This window comes from Stenella coeruleoalba (assembly GCF_951394435.1).
Source record: "Stenella coeruleoalba genome assembly, chromosome: 19".
NCBI classification, from domain to species: Eukaryota; Metazoa; Chordata; class Mammalia; order Artiodactyla; family Delphinidae; genus Stenella; species Stenella coeruleoalba.
In genome coordinates this window covers 32,692,281-32,709,073 of record NC_137165.1, presented here as the reverse complement: position 1 = coordinate 32,709,073, position 16,793 = coordinate 32,692,281, and the positions used below count along the sequence as shown (strand labels likewise).

At 35.8% G+C, this 16,793-nt stretch overlaps 1 protein-coding gene across 3 annotated transcripts in view; it reads right to left on the bottom strand.

Moving 5' to 3' along the window:
- Positions 1–7,255: 7,255 nt before the first annotated feature.
- Positions 7,256–16,793, bottom strand: part of MED13 (mediator complex subunit 13) — a 246,604-nt gene continuing 237,066 nt past the window's right edge. For all 3 annotated transcript variants that reach the window (XM_079905383.1, XM_079905384.1, XM_079905382.1), the window contains 4 exons: positions 16,229–16,377; positions 14,379–14,552; positions 11,647–11,747; positions 7,256–11,292 (listed from right to left, as the gene is read on the bottom strand). In XM_079905383.1, the coding sequence (XP_079761509.1) occupies positions 11,160–11,292; positions 11,647–11,747; positions 14,379–14,552; positions 16,229–16,377 (557 nt within the window). In that variant the 3' untranslated portion in view covers positions 7,256–11,159. The remainder of the gene's footprint in view (positions 11,293–11,646; positions 11,748–14,378; positions 14,553–16,228; positions 16,378–16,793) is intronic.

Here is a 16,793-nt window from a genome sequence, read left to right as displayed (position 1 = left end):
AGTACGTGGGCCTCTCACTGCAGTGGCCTCTCCCGACGCGGAGCACAGGCTCCGGACGCGCAGGCCCAGCGGCCATGGCTCACGGGCCCAGCCGCTCCGCAGCATGCGGGATCCTCCCAGACCGGGGCACGAACCCGTGTCCCCTGCATCAGCAGGTGGACTCAACCACTGCGCCACCAGGGAAGCCCCGAACTAAGTGATTTTTAAGATCTCTTCCAATTCTGTTTATGATCCTGTAATCACTAATGGAGATACAACATGTACATCCATCTTGATCTGTAGAGAATAGCAAATCATATCCTCCCTGAATGAGATATCTAGAGTGTAATGGTGATGAGTATTGATACTTATCTTCCTCCAAGTACCTTTCTCTTCCAATTTTTATCTCAGTGAATATTTCTAACACCCAGAGTTGCTCAAGCTAGAAACCTGGAAGTCATCCTAGACTCCAACCTCTCCCCCTCATATCCACTTAGTCAACAAAAGTCTTTCAAATCTACATTGTAATGTTTGCCAGTGAAATCATTTTTGTAATCATTCTATAGAACTCAGAAATCCTAGTGAAAAAAGATTTATTCATGAGCTTTTGAGTTTTAGATTGGCTTCCTCTGAAGCCTACTCCCTAACTATACTAAAACCAATTTTTAAAGACTTGGCAGATCAGATGTTTACTTAAGGCAGATTCGGGAACTTCTAGAATGGTAAATAATGCTAGAAGTTAGCCTTTGATTATCAAAGGAGTATCTTATCAAAGGATTATCAAGAGTATCTTATATAATTATGGCATACCTTTTTGTTATTAAATGTTTGAGGAAATAATCCCTTTTTAAGACCAATGTTGTACTGAGGCTCATTACCTTTTCTCCTCATGAAAAGACATGTTTCATCAATTCTATGATGACTTTTTTTCACATTTTAACATCTCTGAAACTGGGACATCTTACAATTACTAGGTGTTAAGCTGTACTTGACAGCATTTTTTTTTCTTAGTGGTACATAAAATGTTTTGCAATTACTGGTGTCTTAGATTTGATGAAACATGTTATAAAGTTCCTATACTTTAAGTCCTGGATGAAGTGAACATTCACCTCTGACTGGCTTACTTTGCGGAGCACAGGCTCCGGACGCGCAGGCTCAGCGGCCATGGCTCACGGGCCCAGCCACTCTGCGGCATGTGGGATCTTCCCGGACCGGGGCACGAACCCGTGTCCCCTGCATCGGCAGGCGGACTCTCAACCATGACTGGCTTACTTTGATTTATTCTTTCCTACTTTAACTATTTTTCAATCAGACTAAGGGAAGAAAGAAAAAGAGAAACAAAAAAAGAGAAAAAAACAGTATCTACTGTGTTTCAGGTACTCTAGGTGCTTTTATGTAAATTATTGCCCAGTAAATGAGCTTCAACAAATTAGAAGACTTAGGTATTTAAAGGAGCACCAATGTTCTTTGGAAATAGAATCACGAAATTTCAAAAGTAAAGGGATCTCAGGAGATATCTAGCTCCAGTTTTCTCAACATGGAACTCTTTTTATAATTATCCTCAACAGTGTGTCTATTTTACAAAATTTCTTCAATTGTTTCTGCCTGTCAAGAACCTTTGGACTCTTCTTTTATACCGGCTATCTGCTTTGGCTAAACATATCATATCTGCATTAATTTTTTTTTTTTTTTTTTTTTTTTTTTTTTTTGTGGTACTTGGGCCTCTCACTGTTGTGGCCTCTCCCGTTGCGGAGAACAGGCTCCGGACGCGCAGGCTCAGCGGCCATGGCTCACGGGCCTAGCTGCTCCGCGGCATGTGGGATCTTCCTGGACCCGGGCACGAACCCGTGTCCCCTGCATCGGCAGGCGGACTCTCAACCACTGTGCCACCAGGGAAGCCCTACATTAATTTTATAGGTAAATTGTTGAGTACAATTGGGTCCAGCCAAGGTTCTGTAGCATAACATTAGAGACATCCCTCCAAGTTGACATAGCTCCACCAATCAAGCCTTTTTGGGTATAATTGTTCAACCAATTATGAATCATCCCAACTACTAAAACACTTCCCTTCTAAGGGATAAAGTTCACTTTCTTTAAGGTGGCACTCAAAAGACAGTTTTTTCGTGGTCCAACTCTTCTCTAGCCTAGACTTCTGCCATGTCCCACCATGGTGCCTCCGTTTTAGTCAGTCTGAACTGCTTGTTTCCCAAATCCTTCATGTTATTCATGGGTCTTCTCCCCTACTGTTCTTCCTGTGTGGAATGCCTTTTATTCTCTTTATGTAGTAACCCCCAAGTATCCTTTAAGTCTCACTTCTAGTGTTCCCTTGTAAGAAATCCTTTCCTGACAAATCACCTATCTCTTCATTAGACCTAAGTACCCTTCTCCAGTGCTCCCAAGCCACCCTTTGCTTCTTTCCATCGTAGTACTTCATATATTACCCTGTAACTGTTAGAATAACTGTTAGAATTTTTAGTCTGTCCCTCTCACCAGAAAGTACTTTGAGGGCAGGATTCATATTTATTTCTTTGTCCTTGGCACACAGTATGGCACTTACTATTGGTTTTTTAAATTAATTCAAGCATGAATTATGAAACCTTAAATAACCTGCTGAATGTGGATTTCCGTGATCAGTTTATCAATGCTGTGAAAATAAAATATGAGCTTGGTATCAGCTATTCCCTCTTGTATATGCACTGCATTGTCACTCATACCACTTTAGAGGGCTTATCAAACTGTTTATACAAATGTTTCTCAGTAGACCGAGGGCTTAAGGTCAAAGGTTTGTATCTCATTACTAGGGTAGATAATCAATTCGTTTATTGAACGCATAGTGCTTTATCCTGGCTTCTGAGGATCTTGTTCCTAGAGTCAAGTAAATTTGTTAGTAGCTCCTAGGACATAAGTTTTTTAAACTTTAAAAACTGGGCAAGTTGTAATTTCCACTCTTTCAGAACCCTTCATTTTTACAGTGTTTCTGAATTCGTATCTGCAAGTTTTTTCAGCACCCAGGATGTAATTCGTTTGGGTGTGGAGACTTGAGACTCCTTTAAATCAGTTAACTGTCTCTCAGATTTTAACTCCATCATGTTATTTTACATTTTAGAGCCTGAAGACCCTTCAAGCTGATATCTTTTTAGTGGGGGTAGTTTGGGACAGAAGGGAGATAAAGCTTGAGTACTAAATACTTTACCCTTTGTATCTTTTCCATCCTTGCTCTTGCTAGAAACGTATTTGTTGTTGCCATTAAGCATCTTTTTTCTCTTGCAAGCCTTGGTTTATTCTGGATTTGACTCTTCTAGAGAACATAGGTATTATATTAATCATCCCTCACATTTGTATTTTAAAAATTTCAAAGTGTTTTTTGCAGTTTCCTTGGAGGTTCACGAAGCTGGTTAGGAAGATATGGTTACGGTTGAGTTCACGTACAAATGAGCAAATTGAGACTTCGAAGTGGTTCAATGATTTGTCTGAAGTCACAAGCAAGAAGGTGGCAAAACTAGGAGTACAAGAATCCTAATCCAGTGACGCCAAACTACTTCTACTAATGTGAAAAAAGTTCCAAGTAATTAAAATGTTATAACTTCATTTAAATTATTTGCAAAACTCACACTAAAGCTAAGATGTGTAATTTCTGGTATGTTACAAGAAGTCTATACGAAAAATATTACAGTGCCTTACTACATGCTAAGTGTTGCATTGGAACTGTATGCAAAACAGACCAAATTTCTGCCCTTATGGAGTCATTTGGTAGCAGAGGCAATCAATTATAAACTACAAAAAACACTATGAAGTCCCCATATAGTGTTACAATAAGAATATATAACAATAAGAGTATATATATAACAAGGGGCCCTGATCTGAGGCAAGGGTATACATGGTAAGTAGGGGGAGGCCTTAAGGGAAGAATAACCGTGGGACTTTCAAAGAACTCAAATGCCTAGGAGGCTAGGAGAACACAGGAGAAAGGCCCATTCTGGGGCTTGTGGAGAAGTAGGCAGAGGACAAATCATCTAAGACTTTTGGTATCTATCTTTAGAGCAAGAAGCAGCCATAAAGGGTTTTAAGCTACCAAGTAAAGAACATACTGAAAGTAGAGAGACGAAGTTAGGAGGATATTGCAGTGGTCCACCCAGATAAGGTTCTTCTACCCTAATCACCTTTATAGCATTGCATAGTGCTAATTTAGACTAAGGTCAGGCCAATAGAGGCAAAAATGGACATATAGGACAGTAAATACAGAAGACCAACAGTTTTTGCTGACTGGTTACAAGCAAGAGTTTGTGGCTGGCACAACTGAATGGATGGTAGTGCCATTCACAGTGACAAGGAACACTATTAAGGACCAGGTGGTTTTTGTGGAGGAAGATTGTTGACTTTAGTTAAAAGTAGATTTACTCAAGAAACAACAAAAGCAGAATCAAGACAAACTCAGGCATTCTGAATGCAAGCCTATAAGACGCTACATGGTTTGGGGACTGTTGAAATGTATCACTAAGATTTTTTTTTCTCTGTAGTAGAGAGTGGCAAAGTAAGGAAGTTTTTAAAACATCAACCTTTTACCTTCACAAAAGGTCATTCCTGAAACAGTGCTGGTGGGTCGCTCTGAAAGAAGAAAAACACCTCAAACAATATTAAACAGAATTTCTGGTTACAGCTATAGGACCCTGAGAATGAGGGCTCTTTAGTTTTCAGTCCAGGATTGATGTTTTCTAGCGTATACACAGGAAGATATTGGAAACTGTAGACTTAGTATCAGTATAGATGATTCAGGAATACTTTCACAACAGTTAAATTTATCTTTTACCATGAGCCGAAACCACAGACTCTCTTCCTTTCTCTTTTGTTTTTGCTTATGTGAACCCTTCAAATAACCCAGTGTGCCCTTTGGACTTTTATACTCTTAACTATACGTTCTTGGGGGCATGGGGAATTGACTTACCTGAACTAGTTGTTAATAGAGCAATACACCCTGAATATCTTGTTAAGGGACTTTTATACTCTTAACTATATGTTCTTGGGGGCATGGGGAATTGACTTATCTGAACCAGTTGTTAACAGAGCAATACACCCTGAATATCTTGTTAAGCAAAGCCTGAACATTTAACATGCCTGAGAGATAACGGTCCTAACATTTCAAAGGTTATTTATTTACTACAAATAGCTTGAATAGAGCTCAAACAGCATTTCTACCTTTATCCTGAAGTAGACGTTCTGCCTCCAGACTTCTTAAAAACCTACAATGACCCTATAGCTCCAAATATTTAATAGTTCTGTAGTAACAATTTTGTCTTGGGCATATTTTGATAATAAAATCATTAAACAGAAAAAAAATTGTTAGAACATGTTGTAATTTTGATTCTAGAATTGTGATAAATGTATATTTGTACCTTTAGTAATAAGCTGATATTATTTCAAGTCACCTCATCAAGTTCATTAGCAAATACATACAGGTATACCTCGGAAACATTGTGGGTTTGGTTTCAGGCCACTGCAGTAAAGCAAATATAATGAAGCAAGTCACATGAAATTTTTGGTTTCCCAGTGCATGTAAAAGTTATGTTTACACTATACTGTAGTCTGTTAAGTATGCAACAGTATTATGTCTAAAAAAGCAATGTACATACCTTAATTTAAAAATACATTATTGCTAAAAAATGCTATCATCTGAGCCTATAGTACCAGTAACATCAAAGATCACTGATCATCGTAAGAAATATAATAATAAAGTTAAAAATATTGTGAGAATTACCAAAATGTGACACCGAGACACGAAGTGAGAAAATGCTGCTAGAAAAATGGCACTGATAGACTTAACGCAGGGTGCCACAAACCTTCAATTTGTAAAAAACCCATTATCTGCCAAGTACAATAAAGTGAAGTGCAGTAAAATGAGATATGCCTGTACTTACGTAAATAATGTGCTACTAATATCAAGATGCCAAGGTCACTTGCATGTGCAATATATTCCTTGTAGAACATTTCAAAATGTTCACCATATTCCATGATTTTACCTCTCAATCTGTAGTTCTTAATTCATATGGAGAACTTGGCAGAAGTTCTGCAAGAAAAGATTCCCAGGGATTCACTACCATCTTGAGCTTTCAAGTTTTAGATTTTGCCATGATGTACCACAGTGGGTCACAATGTAAAAAGTATATTTGCCTAAGGTAGGGAACATGTCTGTCTCTAAGCAGCTTGAATTCTTAACAAATACTGAAGAAAAAATATCAGTAAGCCACTCAAAATAGGATTTTTCAGAGATTGGTTTTCAATACTTAAAACTACAAACAGTAAAGAAAGGGTGTATGTAGTTGGGCAACGAGTACCCCTCCCCCCCAAAAGCTTGATTTGCAGGTGTTTTTATTTATTTTAAATTATTTATTTATTTATTTGGCTGCACTGGGTCTTAGTTGCTGTACATGGGATCTATTTTTTTTAGTTGCAGCATGTAGGATCTAGTTCCCTGACCAGGGATCGAACCCAGGTCCCCTGCACTGGGAGCATGGAGTCTTAACCACTGGACCACCATGGAAGTCCCTGCTTTTTAACTTTAACATAAAGTTAAACTGTTTTAATAGTTAGAAAAAAAATCAGAGGTAATATAAACCATAAGACAAAAAAATTTTAAATAAATGTTCCAACAACATACAGGATTCTTTCTTTTTACTTCCGCTGTCAGAAACGATTTTAAAATGACCACAACAATTTTGGGATCTGTCCTTACTCAGCTTAAGTTTGGACAAAAATATTTTAAACAGAAGCTTATAAAAAATGCGCAGAGCTATTTTCAGTGGGTTGTTCATATGTGAACAACACTTTTCTGGGAGTTCCCTGGCAGTCCAGTGGTTAGGACTCTGTGCTTTCACTGCCAAAAGCCCAGGTTCAATCCCTGGTCCAGGAACTAAGATCCCCCAAGCTGTGCGGCACAGCCAAAAAAAAAAAAAAAAAAAAAAAAACTCCACTTTTCTTATGTTTCAAAAACATCTGTGTGATTTAAAAGAGACACAATTAAGCTTTAAATATTTGAAGGTAACTTGTTTAGACTAGAAAACATATCAAACCGATCAGCCTAAAAGGAATTAATACGTAGGTACATATACAATTTTCCTGTATATTATACACCGAGGTATGATTAAAATCTTTAAAAAAATAAAATACTTCAGATGAAGAAATTGAAACTCCATTAGTCAGTTTTTAGGTTGCCCCTTTTCATTTATAAGTGACATAAAAATACTACTTTTTACACAAATTTAAGACAAATATTTTCAACAGAATGAGACACCACAATGAAGGCTTCATGAATAATTTATTCCATTTGAAGTTTTTTTTTTGTTTTTGTTTTTTTTAAAAAGTATAAACCTTTTCATTTCCTCAATCACAATTTGTACAACTCAGTGTTATGGCATTCGGCAGCAATAGTGTTTGTTCCTTCTTCTTTTTTTGTTGCGTTAAAGAAAAAAAAAAAGCAATTGGACCATATTAAATCTCACTGCTAAACAACTTTAAAACGCCCCTTCATAAAGTGACCAAGCTATTTTGAGAGAGTTGATGCGGACATGTCCAGTAATGACATTACAATTTGTAGTTTAAACTCAGTAACTTTAAGGTCCACAAATCCAGTTTACTTTGAAAACTAAAGCTATTTTAAAACTTCATGAATACATCAACCTGAGGAGTATTTTAGGTCCCAAATCCAGTTTTTAAATTAATACTCCACAAAAAAGAAAACATATATATAAAAATTTAAACACAGTTCTGGGCCCATTAAAACACCAAGAAAAATCGAAAGGTCAAGATTTCTAGCAGATTTTTTTGAGGGGTGGGGGGAAACAAAAAAAAATGTATGTCAAAAACATTTTTCCTTAATTTAGACAAACTAAACTCTTAAGAGGAAACCCAGACCAAAACATCACTCATGCAACATTAAATGTATTAACAGACTGATATGCGATGCCATAGTGGATGAATAGCAAATTATATGATGCAACAGCATTTAAAAACTTCCTTTTAATGTATTCAATTTGAACATTTTAAATAATGCAACATAGTACTTTGATATTACAGTATTAACATAGTGCTTGATTAAAGATCTGAAAATCTTTGTAGTAACACATTAAGTTAAAAAATTACCTCAGAAGGTAAATATGAAGACGAAAGGAGAATACTTTAATACAGTAATCTGTGCCATACTGACAATTGAGTACGAATACAGCTGAGGATAGTTGACTAAGTAGTAAGAGCTTAATTTCAGTGGTTTAAGAAAAGTTAGAAAGATTTAAAAATTACAGCTACTTTAAAATTTAAGGATTACATATAAGTACACTTGGTGGCCTTCTGGCCAAACAATAAGGTGTACAGAAATTTATTCATACAGTGTTAATTCACAGTCCTGATAACTGAATGGCTTGCATAAGAAAGGTATGGCTAGATGTTTCTCACTGGCTGGAAGCAGACATTATATAACTAATCTTTTAAAATGCCAAAATATTCAACTCCCACCCTGCTTTGTAATGGATAACTGCACAAAAAACAGACATTAGCACTGTAACAAAGAAGTCAAGGTGTTGGTGATCAACTGGTATAAAGTATATTACTTTGCTTACCTATTTAAACAAAACAAAACTACCCATACTTGTCTGTGACAGTACATTAGTAGTCAGATCCATCATCCTGCATGAAAGGCTTAATTTATTTTTTTTTTCCTGAACCAAATCTCCTGACCTTTTCTAATGGCTATTTAATAATTTTCTATTTGAGTGTGAATTTATATATGCAGGGCAAAAAAAATCTTATCAGTAAATCCTGTATATTTGGGAACTATTCCCTGATTCCCAGATAAAAAGGAATTGTATAATGGGTTCCTTCCTTATGGCTCCATATAAAAGAAACTATCAGGGAATAATTTTTTAAAAATCTGTTTTCAAACTGAGGTGTGGTTACTATAGGCTAGTGATTTAAACAATTGAGAATACAGCTTTTATTTGTAAGAGTCACTATTGAGTTAATAAAATATATAAAAAAGGATACTGTTTTAATAGAAATTCCAAATAAGCATCTTTCCCCTCAAATCTCAGACAAGTTTTTTTTTAAAGTACAGAACAAAATATGCCAACATAATCTGTAGTGTTAGCATAATTTAAGAACAAATGCAGAGATGTGATCTTTAAATTTTAACTTCAAAATATGCTGACCATTGGGATTGCATTATAATTTTGAAGAAATGATCAAAAACCTCTGTCACCAATTGTTTTTTTCTATAGGAAAAACAAGACTTGCTAATGTTTCAATATACACAATTTGAAGAAATTATATTGTTCATAAGAAAGTGATATTTAAGCTAAGCATATAGTATTTACAAAACAAGTTTCAGTTAAAAAAACAAAAGCCAACCAAAAAACAACAAAACATACCAAATTACAGTTTTGTAAATACAATCAATTTTGTCCTTGTAGAGAATTAGTGAACATACAAATTCAAAATTTAGCTAGACTGCTTCCAAGAAAGACAGGTAGACTTGGCGACTGTGAATTCAAGTCAGCGACACAGGTAGGAGGCTAACTTGGACTCTCTTGTGAGCAGCACTGTAGAAAGGATTTTTTAAGGGGATAAAGCCTGCATAGAAGCAGTTATCTTGGCATGTGCAAACAAGAAGAGGGAAAGCTGTATTGAAGGAAGGGGTGAATTAAAGTCCCTAAAATTCAAGTCCCTTCTTTAGGGAGGTGAGAACCTCCTTGGCATATGCCCTGCCTTAATCTGAGCTGTGTTACAGAAAAGTACAGACTCTGGTGTTTGGGACTGCCATCTCCAAACCAAGAAAATTAAATAAATAAAAAGGCAAAAGGAAACAGGTTAAGTTTAGAAAATGGTTCTTTAACTAGTGGAATAGTCTGAATACCAGAATTCACTGAGGATCTATTTACACCACAGTTTGATTGCACTCACACATCCATACATATGCATACTCTCACACACATTCCCAATCTTTAATTAAAAAAAAAAAAGTCAATCAAGAGTGACTGCTCTTAAAATAATTTGTAAAATGCCTAGAGCTGGGCTAAATTTCAACCTTATAGCAGATCCTGAAGATAATTTTCATAAGTAATAATATTCCCATGCCTAGATGTGCCACTGTTAAAACAACAACAAAAAATGTAAGCATGTAACATTAAACACCAAAATTAGTTTAAGCATTCAGTAGCAAATGTTTTTCTTGTAAAACTAAGTTTCTTTCACTGGAAATGGCCTGAAATATTAGTCATAGCCCTAAACCATAGTACAAAATATAACTGAAGAATTCTCATTTTATTCTAAGTTAAACCACCTAACAATATCACTTGTATATTGCCATCATGTTATTCTGTAAAGGTGTGACTGATATATAAAATGTTGTAAGACCTGGTACCTTTTCAATTTATAAACACAGTGAACTTCATTACTGTACATGTACTCTGCAACTACAGCTTAGCTGTAAATCCTCCACACACAATGGTATGGACATTATTCCCCCTCTATCCCCATTAAACTGTACATCAAGACAATACAAATTTACTGTCCCACCCACCCCCTTACAAAAAAATAATACTCTAAAAGCAACCCTACTGCAACTTTTTAATTAAGACGATTACATATATTTTAGACCAATTGCTTTAAAGCAAGAAGGCAGTATAAACCTTCTAGGAAAATTTTTATAAAAGAGGTTAAGAAATATAAGACAATTTATACATTTAAAAACTTACAATAAATAAGAGATGCAGGCATTTTGAATACTAGATACTATAATCCAATACAAGAACATCTTGATGTTCTGAAGCCATATGTTGAAATTCATTGTTCCTCATGTTTCCTTCTCCATGCTTTTAATATTCATTTAACATGACTGGGTACTATGGCTCATTACTTTTCACAAATACTGTGACTGGAAAAAAAAGGTTAATTTTGCTACGAAAATGTTATAATACGCTTTGTATGATCAGTCATCATCCTAAAGAGTTCAGTATAGTCAATGAAAAATAACAGGGTTATCGCCCATACCCCCAAGTCAAAACAATATTTGTTGAAGTAATAAGAATTAGACCCCATCACAAATGACTTTCACTGAGAAGATAATTGTAACTTAATCTTGCAGCGAAATATCTTTTTCCCTTGTTCTTTTCTTGCACAGTTCCATCAGATGAAGATCACAGCATATTCATGATAAAGTTATATAACTGATTCAGCACCACAAAATGAATTGGGAGACATGAGCGTCTGTCCTGGATTGCAGGGTCACAGGTTAGCCAGGAGAGTGCATTGTACTGTTCCAAAACAAACCTGAAAAGCAAGTAAACTATGTAAGTCACGTGTTTACTTGCACTTTAAATTCTGGAAGCAATTTCCAATGATGGCATCTAAGATTCAAAGTCAATTTAAAGAAAAAAGTGGAAGGTATGAAATAGAGAGTCTTGAGGAGACTAAAGAAAACTGATTTTCATTAAAATTGTTCTCAAAAGTAGACTACACGTGTTAGAAAGAAAAGCACTCACTCTGAATGATATATAATTCATCTAGCAATCCAAGGGTGCATAACTGTAAACTACCGCCAAAAATGAGAAAAATACATAAGGATCAACATTGTATTCTTGCAAAGTTGTTATGGAGAACTCTTAATGGTAAAAAGAGCTGTACCTGAGGACATCTGAAGTCTGATTTGAGTCAAGTGGGTGGGAGTGTTTACTGTGAAGCAGCTCGTCAGATTGCACTGAAGGCACGTGGAGGTGCAAAGAGGCCTAAAAAATAACAGGTAATCAGTCAGCCAAATGGAAAAGATCTGTTGGTTTTACCTTATTCTCGCAAGGTCTCTTCCTTGATGAAATACATTTTAGATCTATGTAATGAATGGGAGCCACTATAAACATGTTTGATCTTCTTCTTTAATTCATTACATAAGTAATTTTTAAGTGTGAACTTAAAACTTTTTCAGCTTTATTGCTTTTGAGACCGCATAATAATCCTGAAAAAGGATCTCTAATTATTTGCTAAGTGTAACCTGCCTAGATATGTAAAGTAAATGTTTAAGAAAGCACAAAATTGATAAACCTGAGTACAGTCTCTAGGTTACATAGACTGTGCAAATTAACCTAGGCCTAGCAATGAAAACAGTAATAGAAGTAAGCATATGCAAATATTTTACTTAGGAAGTGATAAACCTTAAGCAGAGCTACCTCTGGTGGAATTGAGCACAGATGCATTCCTTTGCCCACTCAATTTCACAATGGAGGCTTAATAACAACTGGCACACCCATTTAGGTATGGCAATGAAGAATGAAAGAAAGGAATGTGGTACTCGTTTCACATTTCAGTTCCACGACCAGGGATCAAACCCGAGCCCCCTGCAATGGAAGTGCACAGTCCTAACCACTGGACCACCAGGGAAGTCCCTGTAGAAACTCTTGACAGGTCTCACTCTGTATACTACTGTAAAAGGTACTATTTTTATATTTAGGTGTTCTCTCCTCTACAATTGTAATATACGTATAAAATCTTGTTGTATATTCAGAAATAAAACCAAAAATATGTTTCAACTGCCCATAAACTCTTGATTTGAGTTATAAGCAAACGTCTCTCATGTGGCAGATCACTACAAATAAATGAATGTACTTAGTACCAGTGCTCTAATTTCAATGATAAAAAGATTTTTTAATCATCTAGGTAACAACCTATTTTTTTCCCAAGCCAAGAGAAACATACCAGATGGTTTTATTTGCCTATGGTATAGAAATAAAATGGGATGTATGAAAACAAAAGGTGAACAAAATTATGGTAAGTTATGCCTTACCTGATAATTCAGACCAGAAGTCCTAATCTTGTTACACTGTATCTGAGGGTGAATGCCCACTTTACACTATCCTCTCTGCAAATATTGAGTAGAAAAGAATCTGGATAGTCCCTTGGACTTTTTGTGAAGTGGTGTTTCTTAAAAATATGTTCTGTGAAACACTATTAATAGGTGTTACCCTTTTCCTGTGTATTAAAGTAAGTTTGGTGGTAAATGGCAGGTAAACAATGTTATTTGCTGCTGTTTTTCAGAGCTTTTAATGTGTATTCTAACAACAAAAGGGGGGTGGGGGCAGAAAGCACATGTAGCACTTCCGAAAGCACCGAAGAACACTTTGTTTTGTAGAAACTCCAAGGTTTACTATGATGCAGAAACCCCCTTGGGAATATGTTCTTGTAATGAGATCTGTATAGACCATTGCACAAAGAATAGACTGGAAGAGGAAGAAAAGTCATATGCTAGAACTATTACCTTGGCCAACACTCTCTAATTATATTACCTCACTAATAGTCAATTCAGATCAACAGCTCTTGTATTCTTCATGAATGTGCCACAGCAATTCATTGCTTAATCACAAATGTCACTGACTCAATGGTATGTGAGCCAAGGGAACCAAGATTTAATAGCAACAGGCTTAAAAGACAGCAACAAGCCTATTGGTTACAGTAACCACTAAAATATAACCCTAAAAAACTAAAGCATACTATTCAATTTTTACCCTACAAATAAAAATCAGCTGGCAAGTAGTTAAGTTAGCATGATTTATGGACTAAATCAGTCAACTTCTGGTGGGTTTACATAAGTGAAATCAGATCTAAATTTGTTATTTTAGAATAGGAGTAGTAGCAGCAGGAACAAACTCTAGATAGGGCTTTCACGTCTCGTTTTACCATTTTATGATTTATCTCAACCTTGTTATATCACTTGCTAATGAATTTGTTTCGATAAAATAAGTCACTGTGGGTCTGAGAATCTCATTACTTGAAAACCACTCAATAGTTTTAACAGCAATTTACACAAAGCTAGAAAGCTTTTTATGGAGGTAGTAAATGGATCTAAATATCACATATTTTTACAAAGATTATGAAACCTTTAATTCCCAAAATGAGGCATAATAGGAGTGCAGAATGACATAATTCAAAGAATAATACTATATAATCATGAAAAGATCCGGGTTTTAATCTTGAGTCTACTACCAATTTATGACTTTGGACAAATGAGTTTTCCTGAACTTTTAATATGCTCACCGAGAAAATGAAGAAGTTAGATTAAGGGTAATATAAGGTTTCTCCCAGCTCTAAACGTCTATACGTGCAGCTGAAAATAACTAAGAGTAAGGGTCCCAGAAATTCGATTTAAAGTTATTTAAAGGTTTAAACTTAATATGAATTTAAGAATTACAGTTGTTTCATAATTAGATTCATAATTCTCTCTGTAATCTTGTCTAGAGAGTCGTATATGGCAATGCATTTAAGACCTCAGACAAAAGTTACAAGAGTTCAAAACGCCACTTCTCTGTTTCTTAGGACTTAAGCCGTCAATTAGGAATTGGCAAAAAAAAAAAAAAAAAAAAAAGCAATACCTTAAGAAAAAGGGGACACTGATATTGTGCTTGAGGACATGCTGACCAGAACCAGTCAGGTAACGGACCCGCTTTGGCAGTTGATACAAAGTAACCAAGGGCCAATGGTTGCTGAAGAATATTAGTTACTTCATCATGAGATTCTGTTGAAAGTAGCCGATCAGTACCCTGACCCTTAAAAAGACAAAATTAAAACTGTGTTAGTTCATTTGATATAGCTAGCACTAGCTATAAATACAGAATGGTTTATGGCAATCAGTCTCATTATTTTATTACTTCAATTTAAAATATACTGAAGGATATTTTAGAAAGTCAATTGCTATGTATCATAATTCGCATTAAATAATGAGTTTTAAGAGTTGCATGAGGAAATGAATATACCAAGTATTTAACAAGTTTGTATTATTATGTCAAGCCCGTGTTCAGTGTGTGTGTATATAAACCTTTGCATCTGACTGAAAAATACAAAATACTCAATGAACTTTCTTATTTCCTAATACGCCCTCAACTAATTCCTGACCATCACACCCCAATCCAAAAGGTGGATTAAATTTAGCTTTGTTTATCTAGCACTATCTATAAAATGCAGTTAATAGTGTTTTGGAAAGAAATATGGCAACATGAAGAGCCAACTATTAAAGTGATGCTCATATCCTTTAGATTAGTCAATGCATTCTTTGGTATTTATTTTAAGGAAACATAAAAAGAAAAAAAATGATATACATGGAAATGCTCTTTGCAATTATTACCTAAAACAGAAAAAAATAAAAGACTTAAATGTCCAACGTTTGGGGAATGATATAACAAATTATGGTAAAGCAACAATGTAACATTAAAAAGCTGCTAAGGGAACTCCCTGGCGGTCCAGTGGTTAGGACTCCATGCTTCCACTGCAGGGGTACACGTGTTTGATCCCTGGTCGGGGAACTAAGATCCTGCAAAGCTGAGTGGCCAAAAAGAAAAAATATAAAAAGCTGCTTACACTTTTTGAAAGCTGCAACATGTGAAAGGAAGGTAATTTGCTAAAAGCAAAAATGGTTTCTGGGAATTCCCTGGAGGTCCAGTGATTAGGACCCCACACTTTCACTGACGAGGGCGCGGGTTCAATCCTGGTCTGGGAACTAAGATCTCGCAAGCTGCACAGAGCAGCCAAAAAAAAGGTAAAACTGATTTTAGTAAAGAGGTATGCTTCTCCTTATATATTTTTTCTCTTTTTTCTGTAATCTCATTTCTTTCCAGTTAAAAAAGAAAAAGGAGGAAGGTAAGGTTGGACAAAGATGCTTTATTTTAAACTTATGTACATTACAATAATCAAATAACCACTATATATAATTTCATTCAAATAATGATGTTATTCAAATGAAGCCCAATTAGTTTTGAGTTCAAATAGAATAACATGACAGCCTGCTTCCATAGCTGCTAAAAATAAGGGGGGGCGGGGGAGGGGCGCATGTGAGAGTCTGTTTTTTCTGTTCTTATTAGAAAATTATTTCCTTTATGTTCCTTGTCACAGCCCTGATACGAATGGCAGCTCTTAGAGTAATATACTGATTCTCAGTTAATATAATCCTATATCCTGCTATGGTGAAGTAGCAGAAAAACTATAAATATAAAAGGATTAATGCCAAGTAGTCTAGAAAATACAAAGTCCGAGAAAGCAGAACCTTAGAGACTCTCTTAATAACGTACAACTCAACATACTGATGTCTCTAAGGTAGAAGTACATGAATGTACTGCTGTAATGCTCTGGCTAATTTTCAAGGAAAAAAAGTGTTCTATTTCATTGATATAATCCATTACTAAGTTAATGAATGACACTTAGATAAACTGAACTTTTATAACAAGGTTACCTTGCCAGCATCACCTCCATGGGGGTAATGAGATCCTGGAGAATGAACAGGAGATCCCGTTGGAGATGCAGGAAGGATATTAATGATATCAGGGTCAAGATCATCTCCTGTGTCTAGCAAATCAAAGATACCCATTCCATCTGCTCCATCTATATAGGAGGAAGAAAAACATTAAATACTCCATTTTTCATATCCTATGGTCATTTACAGGAGAGAGTTAATGGACTTTAACCAAAATGAGTTAATCAACATCTACCGAATGTCTACTATGTGCCAACTATTGTGCTGGGAGCCAAATAATCAACTATGCATAAATAAGCATGTGGTAGTCTGAATAATGGCCCCCCAAAGATGTCCAAATCCTTATCCCAGGAATCTGTGAATATGTTACCATAAAGAACTTTGCAGATGTGATCAAGCTAAAGATCTTGAAATGGGGAGATTATTCTGGATTATCCAGGTGGGTCCAATGTAATCACAGGGGGCCTAGTAAGAGGGAGGCAGTACCATTAAGAGTCAGTGAAGATGTGACTATACTAAACTGCTGGCACTGAAGATGGAAAAA